Below are 13571 nucleotides of genomic sequence, written 5' to 3'. Positions count from 1 at the left end.
ACTTCGGGGGTTGCTGTGAGGATTAAAGGAGATCATGTGAATCACTTAGCCCAAGCCCTAGCCCGGTGGGGCTCAGTAAAGTTTTGTCAGCCAGGACGGGCCTGGCACACCTTCAGCCCAGCCCCTTCCCTCCACCGCGCTCGGCGTGCAGGAACTGGAGGAGGATGTGGGCATCGCTGGAGCATCACCTGGGTGTCAGGCACTGTGCCCGGGTGCCCAGGAGGGTCAGCCAGTGAGGGGCCTGTACTCTGGGAGGTATCAGGATTCTGGCCCCCCGATCCCATGCTGCAGCCACCTCCCCTGTCCTATCTGTCCCTGCCCTGTCCCACCCTCAGCCACTGGCAGGGCCCCCTTGGGTGGGGTGGGCAAGGCAGGGCAGGGCTGAGCACAAGGCAGCGGGGCGTCATTATCGCTCCCAGCAGAGCTGGGGTCGGGGTTAAGCCTGCCTTCTTATCAGGTCCCCAGGCCCTGTGCTAACACGTGCTGCCTGGCTCTCCGGGGGCTGGTAGGGGGGCCCTGAGGATGCTGCTCAAGGCCTTCCTCCTCTGAAATGGTCCCTGGAGCAGGAGTGGGAGAGGCAGCCCGGAAACAGAGAGCGCGCGCCTGGCTTGGACACCGTGTCACCCTAGGCAATCCCTTCCCTCTCTAGTGAAAATCTGTGAAATTGAGGGTGGAGGGGCAGCTGGATGACGTGACCCCTAAGTCCCCTCCAGCTCTAAAGAGTTAGGATCCTGTAGCCACCTGTGAGCTAGCCACTATGGTCATCCTGTTTGCAGACGAGGGAGCTGAGGCCAAGCGGAGGGAAGAGGCTCGCTCCCGCAGCATGCTCGCTGGTCGCAAAGCTGAGTGACACCCAGCCTCCCGACTCCTGGCCCAATGCTCTTCCCACCCAGCACACACTCTGACCTTCTAGAAGGTCATGGAGGAAAGTGTAGAGATGACAAGGGGGTGGCTGCTTCCAGGCTCCCCCTCCTTTCTTCAGGTTCCAGGGGTGGCCTGGGGACCTCTCAGAGGGGCTCCAGACATGTGGGCACCTGGCAGCCCTGCAGGGTTTTGGAGGGGGGGGGGGTCACTCCTTGGTTCCTGTCCAAGGGAACGCAGGGACGGCAGGGCTTCCAGGTTGTGTGTGGAGAGCTGGCCCCATTTTCGGGCCCTGATAACACCCCTCCCCGTATCAGCGGGCCAAGGACTGCGAGGGGTGTGTCTGGGCATCGAGGGCAGGTTCAGCAGAAACGTGGAGGTAGAAAGGGAAAGGTGGTGCAGCTCAACGGAGGTCTCCAGCCTGGCCGGAAAGAATCTCTGAGGGCGCCCAAGGCTTAGGGGAGACGGCGCGGGGAGTCACAGGAAAGGGTGAGCTAGGTCTGCTTACACCTTGAGGAGCAGAGGAGCCTGATCCAAGGGGCTTTCCTAAAGAAATCCTAGAAATCTCAGGTTGGGAGGGCCCAGAGACCGAGAATCTACATCCCAGAGCAGGAGGGGACACGGCCACCTCTGAGAATCTGAGGAAGGTTATGTCCTTGCCCAGTGAGAAAATGAGGCCCAGGCTGTGGGGGGAGGTGGCTCACGTGTGACTTAGGACTTGCGAGGCCCTGCCTGAAACAGAGGGAGTCCCCTGTAGAGCTGGAGACAGGGACCCAGTAGGTGCAGTCCTGATGAAGCAGCCAAGACCACAGAAGGACGGCAGCAGGTCAGGCAGCACTGGGCCACCCCAGACTCTGCGGCCTGGCCTGCTCAGCGCCCTGTGGAGCTGGGGTTCTGGGCAGGCACCATTTGGGCACCCAGCCAGTTCCATGAATATCCCTCCATCCAGGCTTTGGCCCAGGTTCCTGAATCTTCTTCCTCTCTGGCGGAGGCCCAGACCGCCCTGAGGACTCCCATTTGGGAGGAGGACTGAGGGCCTCTCCTCACCGCTGAGCAGCCTGGGCTGAGCTGAACACACACAGAGAGGCCACTCACACAGATCTGTGTATCACATACACACCTGGGGTCTGGGGCTCAGAAAGTCCCATGCTCTCGTCCCCTCACCCTGTGACCATGGACTGTGGGCTTCCCAGACAGGAAAGGCTGCTTCAGCTTTACTTGTAAACGTGGGCCCTAAGGATTTTAAATGTGGCCACTGAGGTCATTTACAACAAAGCTAAAACTAGGCTGCCTTTTTCTATGGCAGTGAGTACCTTGCATCCCTCCCCAGAACCCAAGGTTAACCCTGAGAGAGCTGAGAAAAGGCTTGAACCCCAAGGGGGTCTTGGGACTGGGGAGACCCTGGGACCAAGGCAAAGGAGGCGAGAAAGAACTGGAGTCCCTGGGTTGAATGAGGCTGGCCAGGAGGCCGAGAACCAGAGCCACAGGGGTGGGCGAGGCTGGGCCTGGGGCTGCCACAGACAGGGCGGGAGGAAGAGGGAAGGGCAGCCTCAAAGGGGACCCAGCGTAGAGAGAACTGGAGCCGAATCCTGCATCGTAGGTCACCCACCTCTCCAGGCTGGGCCCCCAACACACAAGCACATGTGCACACACAGGCACACACCTTCGCAGGCCCCTGGGGTGCTCATCCGACCCTTTGGTGACGTCCTTCCCTCTCACCTTCACCGCACCCCACTGCAGCTGGATACACGGTGGGTAGGAAGCAGTGTGGTCAGTGTCCATCCTCACCGCCTAAGGCAGCAGTTCGGTAACTCCAGGGTGGTAGGATCCCATGGAGCACTTGATGGTAATTCAGATTCAGATTCCTGTCCTCCCCCCACCCTGAGATTCTGAGTCAGTGGTCTGGGGCCCAGGTAATTCTGAGAAGGTGGTCCTTGGAGGGATGCTGAGTGGTCTGCTAGCTGTGTGGTGGAGAAAATAATCATAATCATACTGGCTGCATTCATTGTGTGCCTACCGTGTACCTGGTGTTTTTCATGAACCACCTCGTTTCATCCTCTGACAACCTTCCTGGAAGGTGCCATTATTTCCATTCCCAAGGTCAGACTCTGGCCACTAGAGGAGCCACAGTTTGATTTGGTTCCCTCCATTCACCCCAACCTACCCACACACACAGACTCACAGGGCCTGGGACCCACCCCAGGGACAGGACCAGAACCAGCACCTGACTCCCCATTAGGAGGAAATGGCCGGGTGAGACCCACCTGCAGGAAAGTTGCAGCGTTGGTCTGTGACGGAGAACACTCCCACGCCCCCTCCCCCGCCCCCACCACCCGGGATGAGGCAGGGGGACCAGCCCACCCGCGAGGCTCCAGGGGTCACGGCTGGACCGGGCCAGGCTTGGAGAATTCCCAGGTGGCGGGCGCCCCCTGCAGCCAGATAGGGGTGCTGCAGGGCAGAGGCGGGACTTCGGGCTCACACCCAGGCATTGCTGGGTTTTCACTTCCATCGTCTCCAGCCGTCGCTGTGGCTGTTACGGTTGCCCCATTTTAAGGATGAGAGCAAGGTTGAGTGTCTTGCCCGAGGTCGCAGAGGACCCTGGCTCCTCCCTCCCAGGGGCTTTGTCCCAGCCCTTCAGAGCCCGCCTCATCCACACTCTCTCGCTTCGAGGACAGACAGTGCAGCAGGGCAGCTGTAGGAGGTAGGCAAAGGGTATTTAATGGGCTTTGGGGGGGGGGCGGGTCTCAGCACTCCCGCCAGGCGAGTGGGCAAGGGCAGGGCACAGAGGTCTCCACAAGGGGCTCAAGAGGTGAGGTTCGGCTGCGGAGGCTCCTGGCATCTCCCAGTGCGAAAGGGCAAGAGGTAGGCGGAGCCTCGTCTGGGGGCCTCCCGCAGCAGGGGCAGCACCGGGCTGGCGTGGAGCTAAACACACGGTGGGGGGGATGCAGGCTCTCCTTAAGCCCCGCCCCGCAGCCCACCCACTGGGGAGCAAGAGACTGCCCAGACTGTCACCCACCACCCCAGAATGTCACTGCAGGGGCTCTGGAGGGGCTGTGGGTTACCCACCCCTACATCATTCTTAATGCTCCACTTCCACATGGTTCATAGACTGGGCTTCAGAGTAGAAGGTGCCTTTAAATAAAGGAATTCCCCCCCTCCCACCCCTGCCAATTATAAACCACTGGACTAGTCTCAATCCTCATAAATAGCTGAGGAAACTGAGGCCCAGAAAGGGTAAGTGACTGGCCCAAGGCCACCCAGCAAGTGAGTGGTGCGGCCTTTTCCCTTTGTGTCTCCAGGGACCCCTGGTGTATTCTGGAGGCCTGTGACTCTACTGCCAACACTCTTCAGGCCTATAATCCCCCTCTCTCGAGCTCTAAGTGCTCCAGCTTCAGGGCCAGCCCAACATTGGGGGGCTTCTCCCAACACCTGTACAATCCGCAGACGCCCCCTCCCAACACACACAGGCACACGTGCACGCTGCACACACACACACGCACACACACACACTCCTCACCTCCTGGAGGGCTGCAGCCTCACCACTCCCTGGGGGCCCCTTCCCTGGTTTGTCGAGACCCAGAGGTTGGGACTGGGGGCCAGACCCAGGCCCAGGGAGGTCTGGGGGACTGAGCGCGGAGGGGCACATCGGGAAGTGCGCGTTCTGCCTGGGTACCCAATCAGGCCCCACCACTCTCTGCAGCCGGACAGCTTCAGCCATGTACCTGGGGAGCAACAAGCCAGATGCGAGTGGTCATGGCCCTGCAGGGAGCTGTCACCAACCTCATCCAGGCTGCCATGCCCCTCTAACCCCATTTCTTAGAGGAAGAACCCACAGAGGCAAGGAAGGGGAAGTTCCAGAGGCTCCCGCAATGCCCTGGAGACAACTCCAAAAGAAGAAGAATAGTGAGCGTAAGGAGATGGGAGCTATGCTAAGGGGCCAGGGGAGATGACCCAGCTTCACCCCACCCCCCCAGCGCCAGGGGCCACCGCTCAGGCCTCTGGTTTGCCAACTCACTTGGGTCCCAGCGGTGCACAAATTGTTAAATACCAGTTGCTGGCACAGCCGTGGTCGAAGGGGTTGTATCCTTGCAGGTATCGGCACTGGGCGGGAGGGGGGGGGGGTCGAGGACAGGAAGAAGAGCTCAGAACCCGCAGGACTGGGCAGGCCACCCCCACTGGCCCTCCCTGCACCGGTCAGCTCAGCCCAGGGCTGCAGCAAGACTCCAAGGACAGAGGAGCCAGGAGAGTCAGGCGAGGCGTCCCCAACCCACTTCTGAGCAGCTCTGGCACTGCACCCACCTCTCCTGCCTGCTCAGGGATCCTTCTCCATCACCTTGTATCCCCTTTCGCACTATCCTCCCCCTCTGTCTCATTTGGCCACACACATCCTCCTGCTACCTCCTTCCAGATCCTTTCGGATCTTCCTTTTGCTGATAAACTGCTCCAAAGACAGTTCCACCGATGTTCCCTCAACTCCTCTACTTTCCCACGTCTCATTCTTTTCTAAAATTGTGCCTTCACTGAACTTCACTATCTGGAAGGATGGTTTGTGGTACCTAATCATATTTCCCTAACCAAAATCACACGGCCTTGGAAATCTGGGCTCAAGCTCCTGAGCACCCAATGCTTGACCGATGTCAAGCCCAAAGGTCAAGTCCTCCCCTGGAAACTCTGGACCAGGTTTTCTCCTCCTCCCCTCCTTCTGCCCATCAGCCTCGCCCCCTCCTCCTTCCCAGCACAGGCTGAGTCTCATGGGGACTTCAAGAGCCTTAGCTACAAAGTGTTTGTCACGTCCTAAAGTGGCCCAAGAGCACCTCTGCCCACCACCAGCTCCCCTGTGTCCCATGCCCTTAACCACTGTGATTTTTTGAGTTCTCCCTACTTTAAGGTGTTTCAAGAATTTAAGGGAAACTGGCATTCTACTCTCAATTTTAATTAAATGGTTAGAAGAGTTTGATTAAATTTACAATCAGAATTTTAAATCTAGAGAATAAATTTTGATTTATTAGATGTACACGAAGAATAGAAAAATGTTGATTGCTCAGTGCTTAAAGGAATGGTAATTGTTTAATGAATTCATAAGAACTGACTAATAAAGTAGAGCCCTTCCTCTCCCCACATGGGACCCTCAGAATGAATGGAATCCAACAGCTTGGAAGTTCCCAGACTGTCCTCTCTCACCAGCTTCAGGCATGGTCTCCTGCTCCAGTTTTGTATCTCAAACGCCCTCATGCTCCACAGGACCAAAACCAAAGTGGGTATCTACTCGCCCCATCTCCTGCCCAATTCCCTGCTGCCTCTGCTCTCTCTCCCCTTCTTCCCCGGGGATCGGGGAGTCAGACTTCTCTCTCTTTCTCTCTCTCCTTCTCTCCCAAAGCATTATGGATTCCTTTGTTTGTAGGTTCACTCATTTGTTCATAAATATTTGGGGACCTCAACACTGTTCCAGGCATTGCTCTGGGGACTGAGGACACACCACAGACAACAAAGCCAGCCTTAACTTTCAGGGTGCTGAGGGCAGTTGGGGAGTGGTCAGGGCAGCACAGAGAGGGGATTGGTGAGGAGAGCAGGCAGCCCGGCCAACACTCCAAGGTGCAGGCAGGGGAGCAGCAGCCCAGGGCAGCAGAGAGAGCTGGACCCTGAGAGGCTGGGGAAGGGCCACAGCAGGTACATTCTGTTTCAGATGCTGCTCTGTGCAGCCTGGAAAGATTAGTCTCAGGATTGCCCGCTGGCTTTGGCCACTTGGAGAGCGTAGCATCAGTATGACAGTGAGGACAGAGGCTGGGCTGAAGTGGGCTGAGGAAGGTGAAGAACGACGCTAGTGAGCACAGCCAATGCTCTCAGCAAATCTGGTTGCGCTGGAGGGGAGAGTACAACAGGGGAGGCCTGTGATATTAAGGGATGTTTGCTTTGTTTTTAAGATGTGAGAGAGAAGAACATGTGCACTGATGATGGGAAGGAATGGCAATAATGATGACCTATGGGGCACTTACTCACACCAGCCACTGTTCTATGTATCTCACACATATTAACCCATGCTGTCCCCTTTTACGGATGGGGAAACTGAGGTACCAGATGGCTAAGTAACACAGCCAAGATCTCCCTGCTGGTGTGTTGTGGAGCTGTGATTTGAATTTATGTGGTCTGGCTCCAGAACCCTTGTGATCTAAGCAAGTGGCCCAGCAGAAGTTGTGGTCAAGGGATGGAGGTAAGAAGGGAATAAAGTTGAGGTGTGTGAAGAATGCCTGAAATGGGTTCTAGTAATGGGAAAGAGCCCTGCCTGGTGAATCTCAGAGTGCAGACCACATTTAGGTTTCTTAAGGCTGGAGATCCTGGATTGGGACAGCCCCATCTGAGCAGGGGACGGAGGGCAGGCCTATGGCCTGACCTGGGCTAGAAGAACCACAGGATATGGGAAGGGAGAATGCTGCCCAGGAGGGGCTGAAATGAGGGACTGAGGCTGGAGAGAGAAGACATGCAGACCACAGGGAGCTGATGAGTCAGGGCTGCACAGAGGAGTCACAGGTGGGCTGGGAACCAAACATGGGTGGGGTGGAGTGATTAAGTGGTGACTGGAAGGATGGGAAATGGTGGGCAAAGAGGGTTCCTCTGTCCTTTCAGCTGTCTCAAGGTCTCCAGCCCCTCCCTCCTTGATGTGACCTATGACAGTCTTCCTAAAACCGCCTTTAGTCAAGTCATTGTCAGGTGGAAGGAATCCCATGGCAAGGGTGTTCACTTTTACCACTCGTAATCAACACAGTACTGAAAGTCCAAGACAATGCAGTAAGAAAAGAAAAGGAAATAAAGCCATACACGTTGGAAAGGAAGAAATGAAACGGTCCTTTTCACAGATGACATGATTTTCTATGTAGAATCAACAAAAAAACTATTAGAACTAATAAGTGAGCCTAGAAAAATTGCAAGATTCAAGACTAATACACAAAAATCCATTGTATTTTCTTATAATAATAAACAAATGGAAATGAAATTTTTAAAAATTATAATAGCACACAAAAATGAAATACTTAGAAAAAATCTAACACAATGTAGTCAAGATCTACATGCTGAAAACTGTAAGACACTAATGAAAGAAATCAAAGAAGCCCTAAATAAATGGAGAGTTATACTACTTTCATGGGTTCAAAAACTCAATATTGTTAAAATGTCCATTTTCAAAATTGATCTATACATTCAACACAATCCAAATGAAAACCTCAGCAAACATTTTTTGCAGAAATTGACAAAGCCGCTTCTAAAACTTATATGGAAAATCAAGGTAACTAGAATAGCCGACAGAACTTTGAAAAAGAACAAAGTTGAAGAACTCACATTGTATGATTTCAAGACAATATAAAGCTACTAAGCAAGACCGTATGGTACTGGTAAAAGAACAGAGAGTCCAGAAATACACCTACATCTCTATATTCAATTGATTTTTGACAAATGTTCAAAGGCAACTCAATGGAAGGATAGTCTTTTCAAAAAATGGTGCTAGAACAACCGATAAGCAAAAAAAAAAAAAAAAAAAAAAAAAATCTTGACCCATACCTTGCATCATATACAAAATTTAACCCCAAATGAATCATAGTCCTAAATATAAAACCTAAGACTATAAAACTTCTAAAAGAAAACGTATAAGAAAAATCTTTGTGACCTTGGGTTAAGGAAAGATTTCTTAATTACACACCAAAAGCACAATCCATAAAAGAAAAAACTGATAGGGGGACTTCCCTGGCAGTCCAGTGGCTAAGACTCTGTGCTCCCAATGCAGCGGGCCCAGGTTCAATCCCTGGTCAGGGAACTAGATCGCACATGCCGCAACTAAGAGTTCGCATGGTGCAACTAAAGATCCCACGTGTCACAACTAAAAGATCCCATGTGCTGCAACTAAGATCTGGCAAAGCCAAATAAATGAATAAATAAAAATAATAATAAAAGGAAAATGTATTAAAAAAAAGAAAAGAAAAAACTGATAACATATTTCAAAATTTAAAACTTCTGATTTTTGGAAGACACTGTTGAGAAAATGAGATGACAAACGACAGACACGGAGAAAATATTTGCAAAACACATGTCTGAATCCTGAATAAATAAAGATTTCTTAAAACTCAATATTAAGAAAACTACCCAATTTTTTTAATGGGCAAAAGACTGGAACAGATATTTAATCAAAGATATACTGATGGCAAATAAGAACATGAAAAGATGTTCAAAATCATTAGTCATTAGGAAAATGCAAATTAAAACCACAATAAAATGTCACTACACATTTATTAGACTGTCTAAATTTTTTTAAAAACTGACAAAGCCAAATGTTAATGATGCAGAGCAACTGGAATTCTCATATATTCCTTATGGGAATGCAAAATGGTACAGCCATTTTGGAAGACAATTTGGCAGTTTCTTATAAAGTTAAACATACAGTTACCATATGACCCAGCAATGCCAGTCTTAAGTATATACCCCCCCAAAAATGAAAACTTGTGTTCACATGCCTGTACACCAATGTTTATAGTGGCTTCATTTATAATCACCACGAATGGGAAACAACCCAAATATCCTTCAATTGGCGAATGGGTAAACAAGCTGTGGCACAGCTATATGATGGAATACCACACAGCAATAAAAAGGAGGAAACTCCTGATGTGGGCAACAACATGGATTAATCTCAAATGCCTTATGCTAAGTGAAAGAAACCAGACTCAAAAAGCTATGATTACATTTATGTGAGATTCTGAAAAAGGAAAAACTATTGGGATAGAAAACAAATCAGTGGTTGCCGGGGGCTGCAGATAGGGAAAGAAACTGACTCAAAAGGCCATGAGGGAATTTAGCGGGGGGTGGGGGAACGGCGGGTTGGGGTTGATGGAACTGTTCTAAATCTTGGTTATGGCGGTGGTTACAGGACTTACAAGTTGGTCAAAACTCATACAGCTGTGCACTTAAAAGGGTGAGTTTTACTGTATGTAAAGAAAAAATCCTATCAAGGCTCTCGGGTTTCCACAGCACCAAGATTAAATTATCCACCTGACTTCTTTGCCTTTTAAATCTGGCCAATCCCAGGCAGACCACTTGCCCATGCCACAGCTGCTCCAATTAGAACTGTTTCCTCATCATCCTATCAACATTCCACAGGCTTTCAGGCTTCCCAGCTTTTTTGCAAGCTTTGCCCGTCACTGCAAAGCCCTTCCCTCGATTTATGCCCGTCCGAAACCACTAAATGGCACGTCCTACTCGACACTGAAGTCCTCACTGAACTCTCAGTGCTCTGAGTCTGTGCTACACAACGTAGGCAGGCCCCTCTCCCAGAGTGTTCGCGGGTGTCTGGCGAGGGTTACTCTGATTTCAGGTTCCTTGTCAACACAAGCGCAGGATGCAGCCTTACCTCTCCGCCCATAGCTCAAAATAATGCGCACGCGCCTAGCACACAGTAGCGCACCTTCGACGCAGCGCACCCAGGAAGGAGAGTGACCACCGAGCTCCAGGAGGAGGTGAGATTTGAGCTGAATTTGGGTCTGGAAGGGCTAATGAGGCACCTTCGAGAGAAGTCAGGCCATCAAGGACCAGGGCGTTGCAGAAAGCGGAAAGTGCGGAAGTCCGGGAGGGGCAAGGTGACCACCCACAGCCCGATATAGTGGCGCCCCGCTCGGCCCCACGTACCTTGCCCTCGTAGGAGCGCTCGGCCGCGCTCACCGACATGGCCTGGATGAGCAGCAGCAGGAAGAGTGGCACCAGGAAGCCGGCGGCGGGTACAGCCACCACGATGCTGCGCACCAGCTAAGGAACAGCGCCTCCGGCCAGTCCTCCTTGGCCCCGCCCTTCACCGACCCCGACCCCAAACAGCCCCGCCCACAAGCCCCGCCCACCCTCTCGCTGTGCTCTATCCCAGTGTAAACCTCACCTCACCCTGCTGTCCAGGCCCCCGTGCCACCTCTAGCACTTCCCCTCCTCGACCCTGCTAGATGCTCAACCCTTCGCAGTTCCTCCTATCCCCACCCATCTGCCCGACCCTACCCACCGTCACCTAGTCCCAGACTGGTCCTCCCGAGCGGCTTCGCGGAAAACCCCGCCCACCATTACCTCTGCACCACCCCCCCCCCCCCGTGACGCCCCTCCTCCGCTGTCCCCGCCCTCCCCACAGCTCCCCTCGTGGGTCCCGCAGCCCAGCAGATACGCAATAGCCTTGTCCATGGAGAAGGGCAGGTGGGTCGTGCGCACCAGGAAGATCAGACAGGTGACCAGCATGGCACCTGAGTAGAGGCATAGTGACAGGACGAGCAGCATAAAGAAGCGAAAGTTGCGGTGACCGATGCAGTTATTGACCCACTTGCAGTGGTGATCAAAGTCCTAGGCGAGAGGGAGAGGGGGACCTCGAGGACCCAACCTCTGACCCAGGCTCCATCGCCCCCAAATCTGAGGCCTTACCCCCACCCTCTAAGCCACCTGCCCTTGGCCTCAGGCACTGGCTCCCATTTCTAGGGAGACAGTGAGCCACAAAGTCCCTAACACTGCTGGCATTTCTGTGGTTAGAGCACCATACGGCTCTGTGGCTCACATAGTTTCATGTCAAGAGGGCTTTAGAGCCGGGGCCTGCTGGTCTTCTCTGGGACACATCCTGGTGTAACTTCAGGCAGGACATAGAATATCTCTGGGCCTCTGTTTTCTTATCCACTGGATGAGCCTAATAATAACACCCTTGCCCAGCCAGTCTCCCAGGGTTGTAAGGACCAGTTAAGACAGCACATTGGTAAACTGTTGCAGGCTGTGCACTTAGAGCCCAGGAGACCAGGAGACCCTCTGGCCTGGACAGCCAGAAGAGGACAGGCAAAGTTCCACTGGCCAGGCCTGCAACCTGCCTGAGGGCCTCGGGCATCTAGTGTCAGTGAGCCCTCGATAGGTCAGGGGTATCTTTCCTTCCCCTGGCCTGACCAGGCCCAGCATAGATGTGGATGCCCCTCTTCATGTCAGCACCAGTGCAAGAAAGGGCCAGCCTCCCAGGAAAGGTGCAGGCACAGCGGCAGTGACTTGTATGAGTGACCAGGAGTGACTGGGAATTACTGCCACCCGTGGTCTTTAGCAGTCCTGGAAGTAGTTTCACACCGACCACAGGCCCCCGTGTGAGTGGGCCTCCTGGTCCCAGGCAGGTGCTGGGAGGGTAGGTGGGCAGGTGAGAGGGGCACTTACCTCCACACAGATGTTGCACTGGGGGCAGTGGTAGGTCCGGGGCGGGCGGTGGAAGCAGCACTTATGGCACCACTGCAGGCGGAAGGCCCTGTGGTTCACCCATACCACATGCACCATCATGGGGCCCTGTTCGTTGGAGCCTAGCATGGGAAAAGGATTGAGCAGCAGCAAGAGGCCCTTCCATCAGTCTGCTGCAGCAGAAGGGTGTGGGCACGCAGCCCCACAGCATCACTGGGCTCCAGGAAGGGTGGGGACCAGGTGGGCAGGGGAATCCTTAGTCCCCATTGAGTAAGCTGGCCAAGCTTAGAGAGGCTGACAGTCAAAGGGAAGGTGGGTTTCCAGCCCGAGGAGTTCTTTGAGAACTCAGGCCTTTGCCACTGTGAGCGATGCTTTAAGGAATCTGTGTGGTAGGAAGGAGGAAGAGAAAACTGGGTGGTTGTGAAGAGCTAGCTTCTCTACCCAGCCTCCCCTAGCCCTCCCCTCCAAGGCAACTGGAAAACCTCCAAAATTCTGTTTTTCCACACCTCCGTGGCTCGAGAAATGAAGTGCCAGATGCAGGGCTTGAGCACAGGAGGACATGGGGTGAAGGGGTCCTGAGACCCCAGGCGGGGAGATGGAAGGAGCACTTTAGGAGTCATCCCAGCAGGCAGGAGCCCTTCGGGTGCTGCCTCCTTCTCCCAGGGGGCCAGTGTCTCACCTTGATGCAAGATGCCAGGGTCTGAGAAGTTGAGTGAAACGAGACTGAAGAAGGTGAGGATAAAGAGGAGGCCTGTGATGACGGGAAAGGCCCATTCCCCGTTCTGGGCCAGCCACCTGCAACTGAGACCAGAGCAGGAGTCAGCCCTGATCTGGGGTGGCCTGAAGCTCCCCCCAGGACCCAGTCCACCCAGTCACGACCCACAGACCATAAATCCTGGTCTAAATATCCAGGCTAGTGACAGATCCATAGAAATTCCACCAAAGGTCATTGAGTATTACAAGCCACCCGCAGCTCCCAGATGCACCAAGCACTCTATACCTCTGTGCCTTCGCACGTTCAGTTCCCTCTGCCTAGAACCTCTTCCTTTCCCGGACCCCCCTTCCGCACTCTCCCTGCCTCCGTACTATCGTTATGTGTTTTCCTTTCTGTTGCTCTGTAAGAAACCTGTCAGCTTGTGTGGGAGACTTACGGGAATGCGAAGAAGAGGCCACTGAAAACGACCAGCAGCACCACGTTGAAAGCAGCAAATAGGCTCGGGAGGATCCAGGGGAGTGGGGCCTGAGGCGGGCGATGAGGCTCCTTCAGGAGCGGCATGGCTGGACGTCCCATGGTCCAGGGGAGATTAGGGCCCCCAGGCTCTCTCTCCACTGCTGGTTCCAGGAGCTCCATGGCCACAGCAGCCTCAGAAGCCACAGCCCAGGGTGGAGGGAAAGAAGTCCCAGGGTGGAGGGAAAGAAGTCCCAGTGTGACATCACAGAGGCTGAGGAGAATGGGGGCTAGGGGCTCTTCAGCAGCGCTGTCTGCCACCTGTGACCGTCACTTCCAA

At 53.7% G+C, this 13571-nt stretch overlaps 1 protein-coding gene across 1 annotated transcript; it reads right to left on the bottom strand.

The window, feature by feature from the left end:
- Positions 1 to 3562: 3562 nt before the first annotated feature.
- ZDHHC19 (zinc finger DHHC-type palmitoyltransferase 19) lies at positions 3563 to 13412 on the bottom strand. The gene is made up of 8 exons (XM_036850670.1): positions 13215 to 13412; positions 12743 to 12864; positions 12046 to 12185; positions 11036 to 11208; positions 10522 to 10627; positions 4877 to 4962; positions 4379 to 4583; positions 3563 to 3783 (listed from the first exon to the last, which is right to left on the bottom strand). Exons 1-8 carry the CDS (start codon positions 13352 to 13354, stop codon positions 3664 to 3666), a joined length of 1092 nt encoding a protein of 363 aa, XP_036706565.1. The 5' UTR covers positions 13355 to 13412; the 3' UTR covers positions 3563 to 3663.
- Between the last annotated feature and the right edge of the window lie 159 nt (positions 13413 to 13571).

This window comes from Balaenoptera musculus, chromosome 4 (assembly GCF_009873245.2).
Source record: "Balaenoptera musculus isolate JJ_BM4_2016_0621 chromosome 4, mBalMus1.pri.v3, whole genome shotgun sequence".
Taxonomy (NCBI): Eukaryota; Metazoa; Chordata; class Mammalia; order Artiodactyla; family Balaenopteridae; genus Balaenoptera; species Balaenoptera musculus.
This window is presented reverse-complemented; position numbering and strand designations above follow the sequence as displayed.

What these genes read in the sequence shown, in the direction of transcription:
- ZDHHC19 (XM_036850670.1), bottom strand. Translation starts at nt 13,354, where the DNA reads ATGGGACGTCCAGCCATGCCGCTCCTGAAGGAGCCTCATCGCCCGCCT. An exon ending in GGCCTCTTCTTCGCATTCCC is followed by an intron (nt 12,865 to 13,214) that starts GTAAGTCTCCCA and finishes CTCTGGTCTCAG; the next exon opens with TTGCAGGTGGCTGGCCCAGA. An exon ending in AGTGCAACATCTGTGTGGAG is followed by an intron (nt 11,209 to 12,045) that starts GTAAGTGCCCCT and finishes CCTCTCGCCTAG; the next exon opens with GACTTTGATCACCACTGCAA.